Source organism: Monocercomonoides exilis, assembly GCF_001643675.1.
Source record: "Monocercomonoides exilis strain PA203 chromosome Unknown scaffold16-1735695, whole genome shotgun sequence".
In the NCBI taxonomy this organism is placed as follows: Eukaryota; Preaxostyla; order Oxymonadida; family Polymastigidae; genus Monocercomonoides; species Monocercomonoides exilis.
This window is the reverse complement of record NW_027150561.1, coordinates 1,669,481-1,685,112: the sequence shown is the minus strand read 5'-3', so window position 1 is coordinate 1,685,112 and position 15,632 is coordinate 1,669,481. Positions and strand designations below refer to the sequence as shown.

Genomic DNA, 15,632 nt, shown 5'->3' with positions numbered 1-15,632 from the left:
ACCCTAAAAATGTTTTGAATTTCACATTTATGTTTGATTCAAAGATGTTTTCTGTATTATTCGCAGCTGCATTGTGCATTTTTGGTTATTATATCGTTTATTTCTTTTATGACATGATTTGCAGAAAACATTGGAAAGTTGGTATGAAACGACTTTTTCGAACAATTTTTTAAATTGGTTTTTTTTGTTCACATTTTTTTTTTTGAAAAGGTTCAAGAGTTGTAATTGTTGGAGCATCCACTGGAATTGGAAAGGAGATTGCAAAAATCTATGCAAAGAAAGGAGCAAGCTTGATGCTATTTTCCAGAAAAAAGAATGAGTTGGAAAATGTTGCCCGCGAATGTTTACAGTGCTCAGCAAATTTTGAAGGCAAACGAGAAAAGCCTCGAATATGCGTTGGAGATATTACAAATAAAGAAGATTGCATTAGACTTGCAAAAGTTGTGGAAAATGAATTTGGAGGGACCGATATTCTTGTACTCAATGCAGGAATATCAATGGACCTCACATTTGATGAAATTAACTCTCTTGAAGATATCGATAACGTATATGGTGAATTGATGAAAGTTAATTATTTTGGAACCGTGCATATGACAAAAGTCTTTTCAGAACAACTAGAAAAGTCTCATGGGCAAGTTGTTTGTGTTTCAACCGGAAGTGGCGTATTGGGCACCCCAAGAAGAACGGGATACGTTGCGTCCAAACATGCACTACACGGATTTTTTAATTCTTTACGAAATGAATGGAAAGAGAAAAATATCACTGTGACAATTGCGTGCCCTGGCTTTGTTGCAACCAACATTCGTTCTGCAGCAGTTAAAGGAGGAAGAGCCAAAGCAGCTATCGATCCAGAAAGAAGAATGATGTCTCCAGAAGTTTGTCTTCTTTATTTTCAAATTGAAATTATTTTATAAATTTTTTTCGAAAACAATTTCTATAATCTTAACTGTAATTTTTGTTATGTATTTTCCTTTAACCGTTTTGTAACTTTAAAATAAAAACAATTGAATATTTTTTCTTTTCCTTAAAATTGCAACTTGTGTGTAATAGCGATGCGCTGAGCTGATTGTACAGGCAGCTGAGCAGAAGAGAAAAGTGTTCCATCTGACGAATTCGTCTTTTCTGGGGTCTCTTATTTATCCGATCCCATTAGTGTCGTCTGCTGTGGATTACATTCTGAGAAGAAAGATGAGAAAAGAAATGCCAAAATTCACAAAGGAAAAGGATTGAAGCATAATCTGAATGCTAAGCAATATTTCAGCCAAAATTATTATCTTCTTTGCTCATATTTCAATATTTTTTTTTTTGGGAATCTTGCTGCGAATTTCAATGTGGCAGTACTGTAGAGACATTATTTTCTTTCAAGATGAATATAGAATGAGTTATTTTAATACTTTTGTTTTTTTTGTAAGTCTTTTTTTGTTTTACAATTCAAAAATAGATATCTTACAATACACTTAAAGAAATTTTAATTTTAATTTTCTTTTTTTTTTATGAGCTTTTTTTTTTTTTTTTTGTGCAGTAAATTTGAAGTTAAAAAGAATGATAAAATTGTATTATCGATTGTACAGCATTTCTTCAGTTCGAAAAAGTTTTATTTGTAATAAAATGAAAAAATGTCTGATATCAAAATGAACACATGAATCACTCACAAATCAATAATTATAACCTTTCAAAATCTGTTCATCATTTTAAATATTTAAGATAATCTCATTGATATACGTTTTTGATTATGAATATATAAATATGGGTACAAAATAGTAAATATTGAATTCTGAGGATTTGAGAGCTTCAAAGCTTTTTTCAAACTTTTCCGTTGAGCTATACATACAATATGCAGCCTTCGTTGGATGCTGCTGATTTAGAATCTGAACTTACAATAAATAAATCAGAAAAACAAAATTATACACAATCTGTCTGTTCTGAAGAACATCAACAAGACGAATGCAAAACAGAAGAAAAATCGAATGAAAAATTTACGCAAAATATGTCAAGCGAACAAAACGCCAACTTTAGTCCAGTTTTAGATGTCTCAGAGATTTTTCACTCAAATATATTTTCTTCTTCTTATGCAAAAAACAGTGAAAAAATTCTTCCTCCACCCGAAAGTATTCATCGTTCATCGCATGCAGGGTCATTTGTATATCGCTTGAATTCTCATTCTCAATTGCAATTTCTGAAAAACTATTTAATAACTTCTAATTTTGGAGTTTTGCATCTTCGACATTTACATAATCAAATATCGTCAACAATGTTTCAGTCAATTGTAAGACTTTCCCCCAAAACTCATTTTTCAATATTGAAAACAAACGTTGGAATAATTCCTTCCTTTGTAACTGATGGAGTGACTTATGTCATGGAAAAATGGATTAATTCTCCTGAACTCTCTGTAAATATAGGATCCTGGAAATTAACAATTGATCTTATTATTTCTTTGTTCTCATTGAGTTTTGGCTTTACAGGTTCAACAGGTTGCGATCTTATTGGCGATCAAAATGGATTGTTTCAACGGATTTTGGAATGGCCAGAGATGAAGCGAAAATGCTATCCAATGCAAAACGACCGCAGCGTGAATTCTGGCATGTCCCAAACAAATGCAGTGTCCGGTACCTTCATTGCCGAAGACAACGAAAAGGCACTACAGTTCATCGACACATCACATCCACTAAATGGTGCTCCATTCCCAAGTGTTATTGCACCAAAGCAACCTTTCCAGCTGCCCTTCAACACATTCATGCTGATGCTCAACTGCCCCTTCTTACCTTCAGGCCACGAGCTTCATCTGTGCCCGCTGTTTGTGTTTTTCCTGCTGCTTCTGAAACACTCAAGCAAAATCTGCGTCTGCTTGCTGATGAATCCAGAGCAGACAGGTTTTGTATTTGACATCATCTCTTCAGGCCTGTCAAATAAAGACCTTTTGATCAGCTTTTCTGCGCTGTGTGTGATGAATTCGCTGTTCTGGGGCCTTTTTGTGTGGATGGAGAATGAATTGAGCAGAGCGGAGCAGAATTTGCTGGAAGAGAAGAAAAAGAAGAAGAAACTGCCGGAAAAAATTGAAATAAATGCCGGAAAAAATAAAGGGGATTCAAATGATTCTTTGACTTCTTCAAACAAGAAAGCTTCTTTTTCATCAACAACATCATCGCCTTCTTCTTCTTCTTCTTCTTCTTCTTCTTCTTCTTCACTTCAGCACAACACCCAACTTCCTCCTGTCAAATTATCAAATTCTTCTTCATTTTCTTCCTCTTCCTCTTCCCCTTCCATTTCATCATCATCACCTTCTTCTTCTTTTCATTATGCTCAAAGATTTGGTGTTGCACAGAAACTAACTGAACAACCTCGTCCCATTCACCCAAAAATACAAAGAATTTCATCATCATCATCTTCTTCTTCTTCTTCTTCTGTTCCATTGCCTTTATCTGTTCCTCTATTCACTCCTCTTCCTTCTGATATTCCTCTTCCTCTGTCAAATTCTTCTTCCTCTTCCTCTTCCATTTCATCTGTTTCTGAAGGAAATACTAAAAATGATAATCTTTCTGCTTCTTCTCCTTCTTCTTCTTCTAAAAGAAAACTTCAAAATATTTCTTCTTCTTCTTCTTCATTTCATATTTCATCATCATCATCTTCTTCTTCTTCTTCCTCTCCTTCTTCTCTTTCCTCTCTTCTCAACTCATGTACATACGCAAACACCACTTCTTCTCAATCTCCTTATTCTTCTCCTTCTCCTTCTCTTTCCTCTCTTTCTCTCTCCTCTTCCGATCTCCACCAGCTCCAAACCAACCTCCTCTTCATCCAACGTGTCTTATGGGCTCATCTCACCTCTTCCAAACATTCTCTTCTCCCAAAGCTTTTTGCCTTGTTTCTTCAATCTAATTGTGAAGATTCCTATTTAGGAAGCGTAGAACATGGAGAGTGGGCGATGGAAAGGAGGAAAAGAGAAGAAGAGGCGGAATGGGTGGAGAGAATGAAGAAAGAAGTTGGGTTGAAACAAGAATGGGAGAGGAAAGAGGGAAAAGAAGGAAATAATATGAAATTGAATGAAAATGATGATGATAAAGAAAAAGAGGAAAAAGAAGGAGAAGGAGAAGAAGGAGAAGGAGATGAAGACAATGAAAGAAAAAGAAATAACATCAACACAAAACAGACAGAAAAAATTTCATCAGCAAAATCTTATTCTTCTCATTCTTCTTCTGTTTCTTCTGTTTCTTCTTCTTCTTCTTCTTTCAACAATTCATCTTCCATTTCATCATCTTTTTCTTCGCCTTATTCTCTTCGTGCTAAGCAATCTATATCTCCTCTATTGCCATTTCAAGATCCTTCTCTTCCTTCTTCTTCTTCTTCCTCTTCTTCTTTCTCTTCTTCTTCCTCTTCTTCTTCTCTCTTCTCTTCTTCCAATGTGAATGATCCAAATATGAATTCACACCTTCCTTCTCTTCAGTTTCTGATGAAGAACAAAAGAGAAACAATGAACGAATTCTTCAAAGAGGAAGAAGAAAAACAAATATTTATTCATCCTTCTTCTTCTTCTTCTTCTTCTTCTTCCTCCTCTTCTTCTTCTTCTTCTAAATCATTACATTCACTTCGACATATTCCTCCTCCTTCTTCTTCATTTTCTTCTTCTTCTTTCTTTTTAGCTGACAATACAAGTTCTCTTTCTCTTCTTTCTTCTTCTTTCTCTTCTCACATTCTTTTTCCTTCTTTCTCCTTCTCTTCTCGCCATTCGCTTTCAAACAACCATTTCCATCTATCAAATTCTGTTTCTTCTTCTTCTTCTCTTCCTTCTTCTTCCTTTCCTTCTTCTTCTTCTACTACTACTCCTCATCTTCTCGATTCTTCCCTTTCTTCACTTTCTTCACTTTCTTCTCTCTCTTCTCGTTCTTCTTCTTCTCCCCCTCTCTTCCTCCTCCCTTCCCTCCTCCCTTCCCTCCCCCACTCTCTTCTCAAGCTCCTTTCTTCCCTCTTCCTTTCTCTCTCCATTTTCCATCCCTCGCTCTTTCGCTCTCTTCTTATTCAATATCTCCCTCTTGCTTTTGACTCAAATAAACCTCTCTTCTTCTCTGTTGTGGAGTTGCTGATGAAGGAAATGAACAAGATGGCAAATGGAGAAATGATTGAGAGGTGGAGGGAGGAAGAGAAAGGAGAAGAGGAAAGGTTGAAGAGAATAAATGAGATGTTAATGGAGATGGCGAAGGAGGAAGAGAAAAAGATGAAAAAAGAAAGGGAAAGAGAAGAAAGAGAAGGAAATGATAAAGAAAATAAAGAAGGAAAAGAAGAAAAAGAAGAAAAGGGTATGAATTCTGTTATAATTGCCTCACAAATATTGGAATGTGCTGGTTTTGACAGCAAAGACGAACAAGAGTTTCGACAAATGCGAAGAAACGAGGAAAAAGAAGATTTTTCAAAGAGATATAACAATAACAATAATAATAATAAATCCGATTTCCGCCCGCCGGCAAATATTTCGATTCCGGCATCAACAGCAGCATTTCCAATGTTTGGGTCTGTTGGAAATGGAAATGGAAATGGAAAGGGGAATATTCAACAATCATCATCATCATCATCTAATGCTTCTCTGATAACATTACCTTCTTCTTCCTCTTCTTCTTTAATATCACATTCAACTTCATCATCATCTTCTTCTTCCTCTTCTTCTTCTTCTTCTCCATCCATTCCCATCCCCCTTCTCTCCAAGTCCTCCTCTCGTGTTCTCACCGAACCTCCCTCCAAACAAATCCAAGAGCGCTTCCTTGTTTTGTCCTCTCTTTCCTCTTTCCTCTCTTCTCATTTGAATTTTCTTAGCATTTTTAGCTCTTTCCTCTCTTTTTCTCAGAAGGCAATGGCAAAAACAGCGGGGATTGTGGTGGATGCAGCATTGAACATTGGAGAGAAGATGATCAATGAAGAGAAGGAGAGGATGAGGAAGGAGCAGATGGAGAGGGAAGAGGAGGAGGAAGAGGAGAAGGAGAAGGAAGAGGAAGAAGAAGGGAATGATGAAAATGAAGAAGATGATGATTATGATGATTATAATAGTAATGAAAGTAGTGAAGGAAGCGATGAAGATGACAATGATAGTGAAGAAGAAGAAAATGGAGAAGAAAAGAAAGAGAAAGAAGAAAAAGAAGAAAAAGAAAAGAAAAAAGAATCAGAAACAAAACAATCAAACTCAGAAAAATCTCATTCCCAAAAAAAGAAAAAGACATTTTTTGATTCTCCATCCAAAGTGCAGCTTCTTCTGTCTATCATTTCCTTTGCCACACGAACATTCCAGTTGAGCCCAGCTGTTCTGAAGGAGGATGAAAACACCACAATCACATGGGACTATCCATTGGGCGAGTATTATAAGTGTTCTTATTCTTTGTCTTGTTCTTCTTCTCTTTCCTCTTCCTCTTCCTCTTCTTCCTCTTCTTCTCTCTCTTCTCATTCTTCTCTTGTCCGTCTTCCCCGCCGCTTTGCCCGTCTGCTCAATCTTGTCTCTTTCTCTGTCTCTTTCCTGATGATCGAAATGTGGTCGTTTCCTCTACTTCGCTTTGCAGAATTCGTTGCTTCATTTTGCATGGCTATTTGTGTGAATGGAGAGAGAGAAGAAAGAGAAGAAAAAGGAGAAGAAGAAAGAAGAGAAGAGGAAGAAGAAGAGAAGAAGAAAGAAAATCTTGCTATTTCTTCCTCTTCCTCTTCCTCTTCCTCTTCCTCCTCCAACACATCCAAAACTCTCCAATTTCTCCTCTCTGTTCTCCTCTCCCCTTTCTCTGCTATTCCTCCTGCCCGAAGCTCCTCTTTGTTCTCTGCCACCATTCCTTTATTCCTCCTTTCGCCTGTTTATCCTTCTTCGCTTTATCCTCCTCTTTCTGCTCAGCAGCTGGCGGTGCAGATAACATCAATGCTGTTTTTGTTTGATGGGATGAAAGAAAAGAATGGGAAAGAAATGGAGAGGAGAAAGAAGACAATGATGAAAAAAGGAAGAAATGATGAAAGTGATACTAATTCAGATGTTGAACTTTCATCATCTTCATCGCCATCTTCCTCCTCTTCCTCTTCCTCTTCCTCTATTTTCCCTCTCTCTCCCATCGTTTCTCTTCTAAACTGCCGCCTTCGTCACAGATTATGTTCAGAAGTAGATATTGAGCTGATGTTGTGTGTTTTGCAGCTGCCTAATTTGGCACTCCATGAAGCAATAGAGATGATGAGGGTGATGGTGGCGCTGGTGATGAATGGGAAGAGAGAGATTGAAAGATGGTCAAATGAGGAAATGGCATTGTTTGAGGATGAGGATGAAGAAGAGGAAGAGGAGAAGGAGAGGAAAGAGAAGGGAAAAGAGGAAGAAAAAGATGATGATGAAGGAGAAGGAGAGAAAGAAAGAGAAGAAGAAGAAGGCAATGATAATGTATATGATGAAGATGACGACGAAGATGATGTATGTATTGGTGGAGTCAACACAGAAATGGAATTAAAAGAAGCTATTCGCCCAGCCAACATTTCTCGTCTTTTGTCCAAAAAGAACCCATTTTTGAGTCAACAGCAAGAAACCTCGCTTATTCTCAGCTTCCACAACAGAAACGCAAAAAAAACCCAAAAGGAATCAAACAATAAAATTTTGAATTTCAAACAGAAAAGTTCCATCATCTCCTCTTCTGTTCTCGATTCTCTTCCTCTTTCTCTCTGGAACCAGAGCTATTTCCCTGAGCATGCTGCCTCCAGCTTCTCTTTCCCTTCTTCTCTCTACAAATCGCTTAGACCGCTCCCGAAAGACCTGCCAGATGTGATTGTGTTTCGGAAGCTGTGTGAGATTGTGAGGAAGATGCTGGTGAGATTCCAGACAGATGCGACATTGTGGAAGGAGGAAGAAGGAGAAGGAGAAGAAGGGAATAAAACTTCTTCTTCCTCCTCCTCTTCTTCTTCATTGCTTCTTTTCAACAGACAGACGGTTGTTCAGCATTTTGTGGTGTGTCTGGTGAGATATGCGCTTTCTCTTCTTTTGAATAGCAAGAGATTTGTGAGAAGTCTGTTGAGACACAACAAGAAGACACAGATGGCAGAGAAGATGGAGGAAGAGATGGAGAAGGAGGCAGAAAGAGGAAGAAGGAAAGAGAAGGAAAGGAAGGGGAAAGAAAGAGGAGGAGAGGGAGAAGGAGAAGAATGTGGAAGGAAGGAAGGAGAAAGAGAAAGAGAAGAAGAGGTTGGGAATTGGATAGGAACAAAAGGAGAAGGGAAGAGAAAAGAAGAAGGAAGGGATTTTGAGAAAGGAAATGAGTTTGATGATGAAGAAGAATATGAAGATGAGTTGGATGAAGAGTACGAAAACGAAGAAGAAGAAGAAGAATACGATAGTGATGATGAAGATGATGAAGATGATGAAGATGAAAGTATTTTGATTGAGAATGAAGAAGAAGAAGATAATAATAAAAACAAATCGAATGAAAACAATAATGTGAAACATCTTTTGCCTGGTTCTATTTCAAAAGAAAGCGAAAATGAAACAATTAAAAAGGAGAAAGGAAAACAAAACGAAGCAAAAAGAATAAAAAGTTCAATTAGAACAAGAAAAGAAAAGACAAATAAAAATTCGAAGGAAGAAGAGGGAAAAGAAGATGAAGAATCAGAATATGAATATGAAGAAGGAGAGAAAGAAGAAGAAGAAGAAGAGAAAGAGATAAAAAAAGAAGAAGACGATGAAGAAGATGATGGAGAAGAAGAGAATTGGAGTGATTGTGAAATCAATTCAGAAGACGACGAAGACACAAAAGAAGAAAAAAGAGAATTAAAAGCTTTGCGAATTTTGGAGCTGAACATCAAAAAAATGAGCAAAAAGAACAAAAAAGCAGAAATGGAATTAGAAGCAAAGGAAGAGCTGTTGAAGAGGCTGAGGGAGAGGAAGATGGAAAGAGAGAGAGAAGAAGAGGAAGAGGAACAAGAGGAAGAAGGAAAGAAGAAAGGGAAGGAAGGAAGGAGAGAAGAGGGCGAAGAGGAGGAAGAAGAGTATGAATGGGAAGAGGAAGAAGAGGAAGAAAAAGATGACGGCGATAAAAATGAAAAGAAATTAAATGATGACCAATTGACAGAACAAGTAGAGTCGCATATACAGGAACAAGAAAATGAAGAAGAAGAAAACTTTGTTGAGAAAAGAGCAGAAAGAGAAAGAATGCCAAGCAATGATATTCAAGAGTCTGCTGCTGAAATTCCAATGCCTCTTCAAAAAGAAGAAGAGGAAGCAAAAGAGAAAGAAGAAAGAAAAAGAACATTTCCAACTGAAAAAGTAGAAGAAGATAAAACTAAAAACAAAAATAAAAATCAATTAAAAAGAAAAATTCAAGCAAAAACAAACAATTCAATCCCACTCAAAGAAGGAAAGACAAAACCAGATTCCAAAATAAGAACAACAAAACATCAAAAACGCATTTCAAAAGCAGAAAATGTGATTGGGCCGCATCACAGTGACATGTGGATACCAACTGCATCTCAAAAGATTCTTGTGGATCTGATTATGTCATTGGCATGTGTCAGAGCAAGTGAAAGAGTGGGAGGGGAGGAGGAGAGGGAGAAGGGAAAAGAGGAAAAGAAGAAAGAAGAGAAAAGAAGAGAGAAAGAAGATGAAAAAGCAAACAATGTTGACCCAACTTCAAATGTGTCTATTTCTTCTTCCTCTTCCTCTTCTTCTTCTTCTTCACTTTCCTTTTCTTTTCTGTTGAAAGGCTCGAAATCATATTCAGATCGCCCATCCACTGCACTCATCAGAAAATACACAGAAACTGTAGCTCCTTCAAAACAAGATAGTCTTAGTGAAAATACACATTTGAATGATATTTCAAATAAAACAACTGATTCTTCTGATTCTTCTTCTAATTCATGTGATGTTAATGCAAGTCCATCATCTTCCTCTGTTTCCTCTTCTTCTTCTTCTTCTTCTACTATTTCTTCTTCCTCTCTTCCCCTTCTTCCTTCTCTCCAAGGCAACCCCAGCTACATCTCCCTGTTCACCACTGGTGCTCTTCTGTCTGTTCTGTATGAACTTGAAGAAGAAGCACAAATACACGAAAGGGAAAAGATGGCAATTTTGAGGGAGAAAGAAGAGGAAGAGGAAGAAAAGAGAAGAAAAGAGAAGAAAAGAGAAGAAGAGAAAGAAAGAAGAAGAATGGAATATGAAAGGGAATGGGAAGAAAAAGATTGCAGAAGCGTGGAAGAGAAGGAGGAGCAAGAGAAAGAAGAAGATTTTGAGGAAGAAGAAATGGAAAGATTGGATTATGATGCAAATACAACAGTTCATTATGAACAAAACATGAATGACAGAATAAAAACAGGAGAAGGAAAAGAAAGAGAAGAAGAAGAGGAAGATAAAGTTAAAGTTAAACCAAACATTAACACAGAAATAACCTCCTCTTCCTCTCTCAGTCAATCCATTCAACGCAAAACTGATCCTTTTGAAGGTGTCAAATCGTCTTTTTCGTTTGTGACAGCAGCAATTGCAGCACTGCCATTTGTGCACAGAGCATTTGTGGTGGAGAAGAGGAAGAGAGAAGAAAGAAATGGAGAAGGAGGAGAAGGAGAAGGAGAAGAGGAGAAGGAGAATAGATTGGAGGAGAAGGAAGAGAAGGAAGATGGAAATGTTTTGATTGGAGATAACATGAAAGAAGGTGATTTTTATAATAATAATAATAATACTTTTATTGATGAAGGAAAGGACATAAATAAACAGAACTCAAACAATGAAAGACCTGAAGATGTTATTCATTCTGATGGAAGATACTCAAATAGAACAGACAATGGCAACAACATTGGTCTTTCTATGCAATCACATCCTTCTCAATTCAACAAGAATAAATCTTCTTCTTCTCCTCCTCCTCCTTCTCCTCTTCCTCTTCCTCCTTCTCCTTTCGTCATTTCTTACACCACCAAGCCATATCCTCAGCCAAAGGGCTATCACAAAATGATCACATCATCATCTCTTCCTCTTCCTCCTCTTCCTCTTTCCCTTTCACATTCTTCAAACAATTCAACTTCTTCAACTTCAACTTTTTCTGATTCCTCTTCTTCTTCCTCTTCCTCTTCCTCTTCTTCTATTTGTCCAGCTCCTGTTTTTAGCGACTTTGCCAATCGTATTTCTTTTGCAGATGAAGCCAATAAAAACACTTCCTCCTCTTCTTCTTCCTCTTCCTCCTCCTCCTCATCATCATCATCATTTCTTGTTCCGTCTTACACAAAGAACGAAGCTGCATTCAATTCAACAGACAGTTCAACAAACAATTTGACAGATAATTTGACAGGAAATTTGACAAGTTGTCAAACATCACCAGCATTGGAATATTTGAACCCTTCACAAAATGTGGGCTTTCTTTTGATCACATTTTTGATGGGACGTATTTCGCTTTTCTTCCGATTGTCGCAAAAGCAGATAAGAATCGACAAAATGAAGAGAAGAAAAAGAATGATGAGAGAGAGAAAGAAAGAAGAAGCAAAACAGAAGAAAATCAAAGAAGAACAAAAAGGAAGTTCATCAACTTCTTCTTCTTCTTCTTCTCTTTCTTTGCCTTCACTTGCCTTTCCTTCTCTTTCTTCCTCTTCCTCCTCCTGCACTTTCGATTCAGACCTCAACCAATCTGATTCCTCCTCTCTTCTTTCTCCTTTCCTCTTCAACAAAGACCTCCTCATCTTCCACAACGACGTCTTTTCGCCTTCTTTCTTTGCCTCTCAGCGTTCCTGCCTGTTTGCAATGAAAAGAATGATGGCACCTAAAATAGATGTTGAGGAAGAAGACAAGGAGATTGGAAGAAAAGCTATGAAATATAAAGAAGATGGCGCAATTGTGTGTGAAGTTGAGTGTGAAGAGGGTGAAAAGGGTGAAGAGGGCGAAGAAGAAGGAGAAGAAGAATATGATAAAGAGAAAGAGAAAGAAGAGAAGGAAGAAGGAAAGAGAACGTCTTTATTCTTCCCTTCACATCATGTTTATTTCAATCCTCAATCATCAACATCAACAACATCATCACCATCTTCTTCTTCTTCTTATTCTCCCTTTGTCGTTCTTCCTTCTTCTTCTCTTCTTTCCTCTCTTGTTCCAATCTCCTCCACATACAACCTCCTCCGCACAGCTGACACTTCTTCCTTTGCTTTCAAGCCAAAATCAATCAACAACAACAATAATAATAGTAACACAGCTCCTGCTCCCTTTGTCCATTCTCCTTCTTCTCCTTCTTCTCCTTCTTCTTCTTCTCTCTCTTCCCAAACAACAGAAAGAACACGCATAAACTTCCTCGTTCCCTCTAAAACATCCTCTTGGCCTTCCTCTCCTTCTCTCTATTCGCCTGCCACTGCCTCTTCTTCTCCTCTAATTGCCTCTTCGTTCCCTTCTTCTTGCTGCACGCCCACTTCTTCTTCTGTTCAAACTCCTTCTCGACTGCCTCCTCTAAGTCAACAACCTGTCTCTTCTGTCAATGGAAATGTTAGCACAAATGTTGATGTTAATACAAATTCTAATGCAAATGCAATATCATCTTCATCATCTTCTTCTTCTGCTTCTGTTTCTGATTCTAATTCAGTTGAGAACCCAGCTATTCTCAATCTGAACGATATTTCTTTGATTCTTTCTTCTCCTTCTGCTTCTTCTTCTTCTTCTTCTTCCAACAACAACAAACCTCCTCCAATCAGCACATCTTTCAGTTCTTCTTCCTTTTCCCATTCACAACAACAACAACAGCTCCGTTTGGATGCAACAGAAACGCCTTCCTCTGCAAAAGAGGCATCTTTCTCGCCTTCTGCAGCTTTATCCAATAGAATGACAACACCTCAGATTCAGTCATTGGCGATGTCTATACGCAATGTGCAGAAGGACAACACGCAAATGAGGAAGAAAGAGCTGAGGGAGAAGGAGAGGATGAGGCAGTGGATTATGCTGGACAGGCACGCAAAGAGGGTGGATAGAGAAATGCAGAGGAGGAGGAAGAAGGAGGAGGAGAGGAAGAAGCAAGTGGAGGAGAGGGAGAAGAGGATCGAGAAGATGAAGGAGAAGAGAAAGGAGAAGGAGAAGATGCAGAAAGAACAGGAAGAGCTGAAGAGGAAAGAGGAGGCAGAGAAGAGGAGAGAAAGAGAAGAAGCTTTGCTGCTTGTGGCAGTGACCGAGCGGAAGCTGCAGCTTTTGGAGAGGAACAGGAAGAAGCTGGCAATGCAAATGCAGGCGACACAAAGGCAAGGGAACAAGGAGACAGAAGAGAAACACACAGAAAGGAAAGAGCAGAGGCAGACAGAGACAAACAGAACTAGTGTGGATTCTGGCAGAGAAGTGAACAAAGCAAAGGAAAGAAAGAAAGCAGCAGAGGAAATGGGAATGAGTGAAGAAGGAAGAAAAGAGAAGGCGAATAAAACGACTCGTGCAATGCAGCTGGCCAAGAGGAACAGAGAATTGTATGGAGACGGATACTATTCAGAAAGAGCAAAAAGACAAGGGCACAGCAGCATTTTGGGGATTAGCTCAGAAAATTCAGGTGTTGATGGCAGAAGCGGTGCGATGACTGAGAAAAGCAGGCTTTCTTACAAAGGAGAAGAGGAGGAGGAGGAGAGTGGGGAGGAAATGGAAGATGAAGAAGGAGAAGGAGAAGAAAGAGGTTTAGTTAAGAAAAGCAGCAGGAGTGCAAGTACAAAGAATAACAAGAAGAAGAAGAAGAAAGACACTTTGAGTCCAATTAGAGATAATGCTCATCATATTTCAGAGAGTCGAACCAAATCTCCTTCCTCGATCAAATCAATGTCACCCTTGAGCTTTGCTTCTCCTTCGTTCCTTCTTTCTTCCCCTCCAAAGGACAATTCGCTAATGTCGCCTTATTCGCTGCCTGTTCGTCCGACTGGAGTGAATCGCACACATAACACTCAACCTCAGCATAAGCTTCCTTCTTTCTCTTCTGCTGTTGCTTTTTCATCATCATCTTCTTCTTCTTCTTCTTTAAGTTCCACTTATTCCTCTTCAGGCACAGCCAGCACTGCCTCGTTGGAAGGGCTTTCTTCTTCGAAAGACAGTGAAAGTGAGTTTGATGCGCTGGTCAAGATGAAACAGCAGAGGAGAGAAAGAGAATATCAGCAGCGCCTCCAGAAGGAGCTGTCTGGAAGAGGGCTGGCTTCTTCAAAATGAAATGAACAATGTGCAATATCTGAGTTTTATTGTGTGTGCACTTTTTTAATGTTACGAAGCATTTGTTAATCACTTGTAAATAATAATATTATTATTATTAATCAGCGTAATTATTGTTATTCATTGCGGAATGCAATTTGATTGGAAGCATCCATCATCTTTTTTTTTTTTTTTTTTTTTTTTTTTTTTTTTTTATTTTTTTTTTTTATTTTTTTGTTTATTTGTTGTTATGGTAATAGTATTATTCACTTTCAGAATTTTGTGTGAAGAATATAAGTTTGTTCTTTTTTTTTTTTTTTTCATTGTGTATTACTAGAGCAGCAATGGAATTGAAGCTTTATAAATTGATGTGTCGAATTATTTATATTTTAAATAGTTTTGTTCAAATTATATAGAATTAGCTTTTTTATTCAATTGTTGTTGAAGAAAAATATTATCTTCTTCATTTTTAACTCATTCAATGCGTTTGTTTGTTTTAAGTTTTGTTGATAAGGATTTGCTTTTTTTTTCACATCATAGAAATTAACAAGTTTTTCTTCATTTTTTTGATACATTTCATGACCATTTTCAATAAATATGTATTTTTTTCTCTTCTTACTTGAACGAAATTTGCAAAGATAGATTTATCAAAAAATAGAAGATAGTTATATTTGTCTTTCGTCTCACAAGAAAAAAAAAAGAAAAGAAAAGAAAAAAGAAAAAAAAAATTACTCTTTTCAGAAAACAATGAATGACAAAATAAGGGTTATGAAAAAAAACTCATTTTTTGATCAGTTTAGTGATAAACAAATAAACCATATTTCAATGAAGCCCAAATTAGTACATGAAAGCATATTTGGAATGAAATTGAATGAGCCGCTGTAAAATACGGAGGTTTTATTATTCAAAAAATCGAGACAAAATTTTGAAATGTGGGTGACGTTTTCGAAATTATAACTGTTTTCTGAAAGTTGAAAATTAAATAGTGATTTGTTGAAAGAGTGATTAGCCTTTGTGCAAATGTTCAATTTGTGAATAACGCTCAATATGCCAATGTTTGAGATGTATTCTCAATGGAATCATTTGTGAAGTGCAAAATCACTTTTTAATGAACAGTCATATACATTCTGAACAAAAGAAAAAATTTTTGTTTTCGATTAAAAAATGTTTCAAAAATAATCACCTATGAATAATTCTTTTTGGAAAATTGAATAATATAATATCTTCATATTGAAGATTTTTCGAATTTTTTGATCGAGTTTTTTATTCGAACTCTTCAAATAACATCTAAATGTTAGAAGTTTTTCAATGGAAAGATTGATTTGCAATGATTTTCTTTTTCGGAAATGATGAATGAATGAACCAAAAATTGACATAACAATAGCAATGTTTATTATGTCGGAATCCAAAACACGGGACAAAATATCAGAATTCAGGCATTTTCATTGAAAAATTATGCACCTTCGATGAACTTTTTGTTATCAAAAAATGGAAAAAAAATGGGTTCATTTTTTGAAATACAAGTGATGTCACAAAACATTTTGTT

The 15,632-nt window shown here is 37.0% G+C and overlaps 2 protein-coding genes across 2 annotated transcripts; both read left to right on the top strand.

The window, feature by feature from the left end:
* Positions 1–29: 29 nt before the first annotated feature.
* On the top strand, positions 30–1,230 carry MONOS_9216 (putative SDR family oxidoreductase; the record flags this gene model as incomplete). Its single annotated transcript, XM_067879694.1, has 3 exons — positions 30–141; positions 211–875; positions 1,051–1,230. 3 exons carry the CDS (start codon positions 30–32, stop codon positions 1,228–1,230), a joined length of 957 nt encoding a protein of 318 aa, XP_067729773.1.
* Positions 1,231–1,987: 757 nt separating this feature from the next.
* On the top strand, positions 1,988–14,107 carry MONOS_9215 (uncharacterized protein; the record flags this gene model as incomplete). The annotated part of the gene is made up of 1 exon (XM_067879693.1): positions 1,988–14,107. The coding sequence occupies one exon, from the start codon at positions 1,988–1,990 to the stop codon at positions 14,105–14,107; it is 12,120 nt and encodes a 4,039-aa protein (XP_067729772.1).
* Between the last annotated feature and the right edge of the window lie 1,525 nt (positions 14,108–15,632).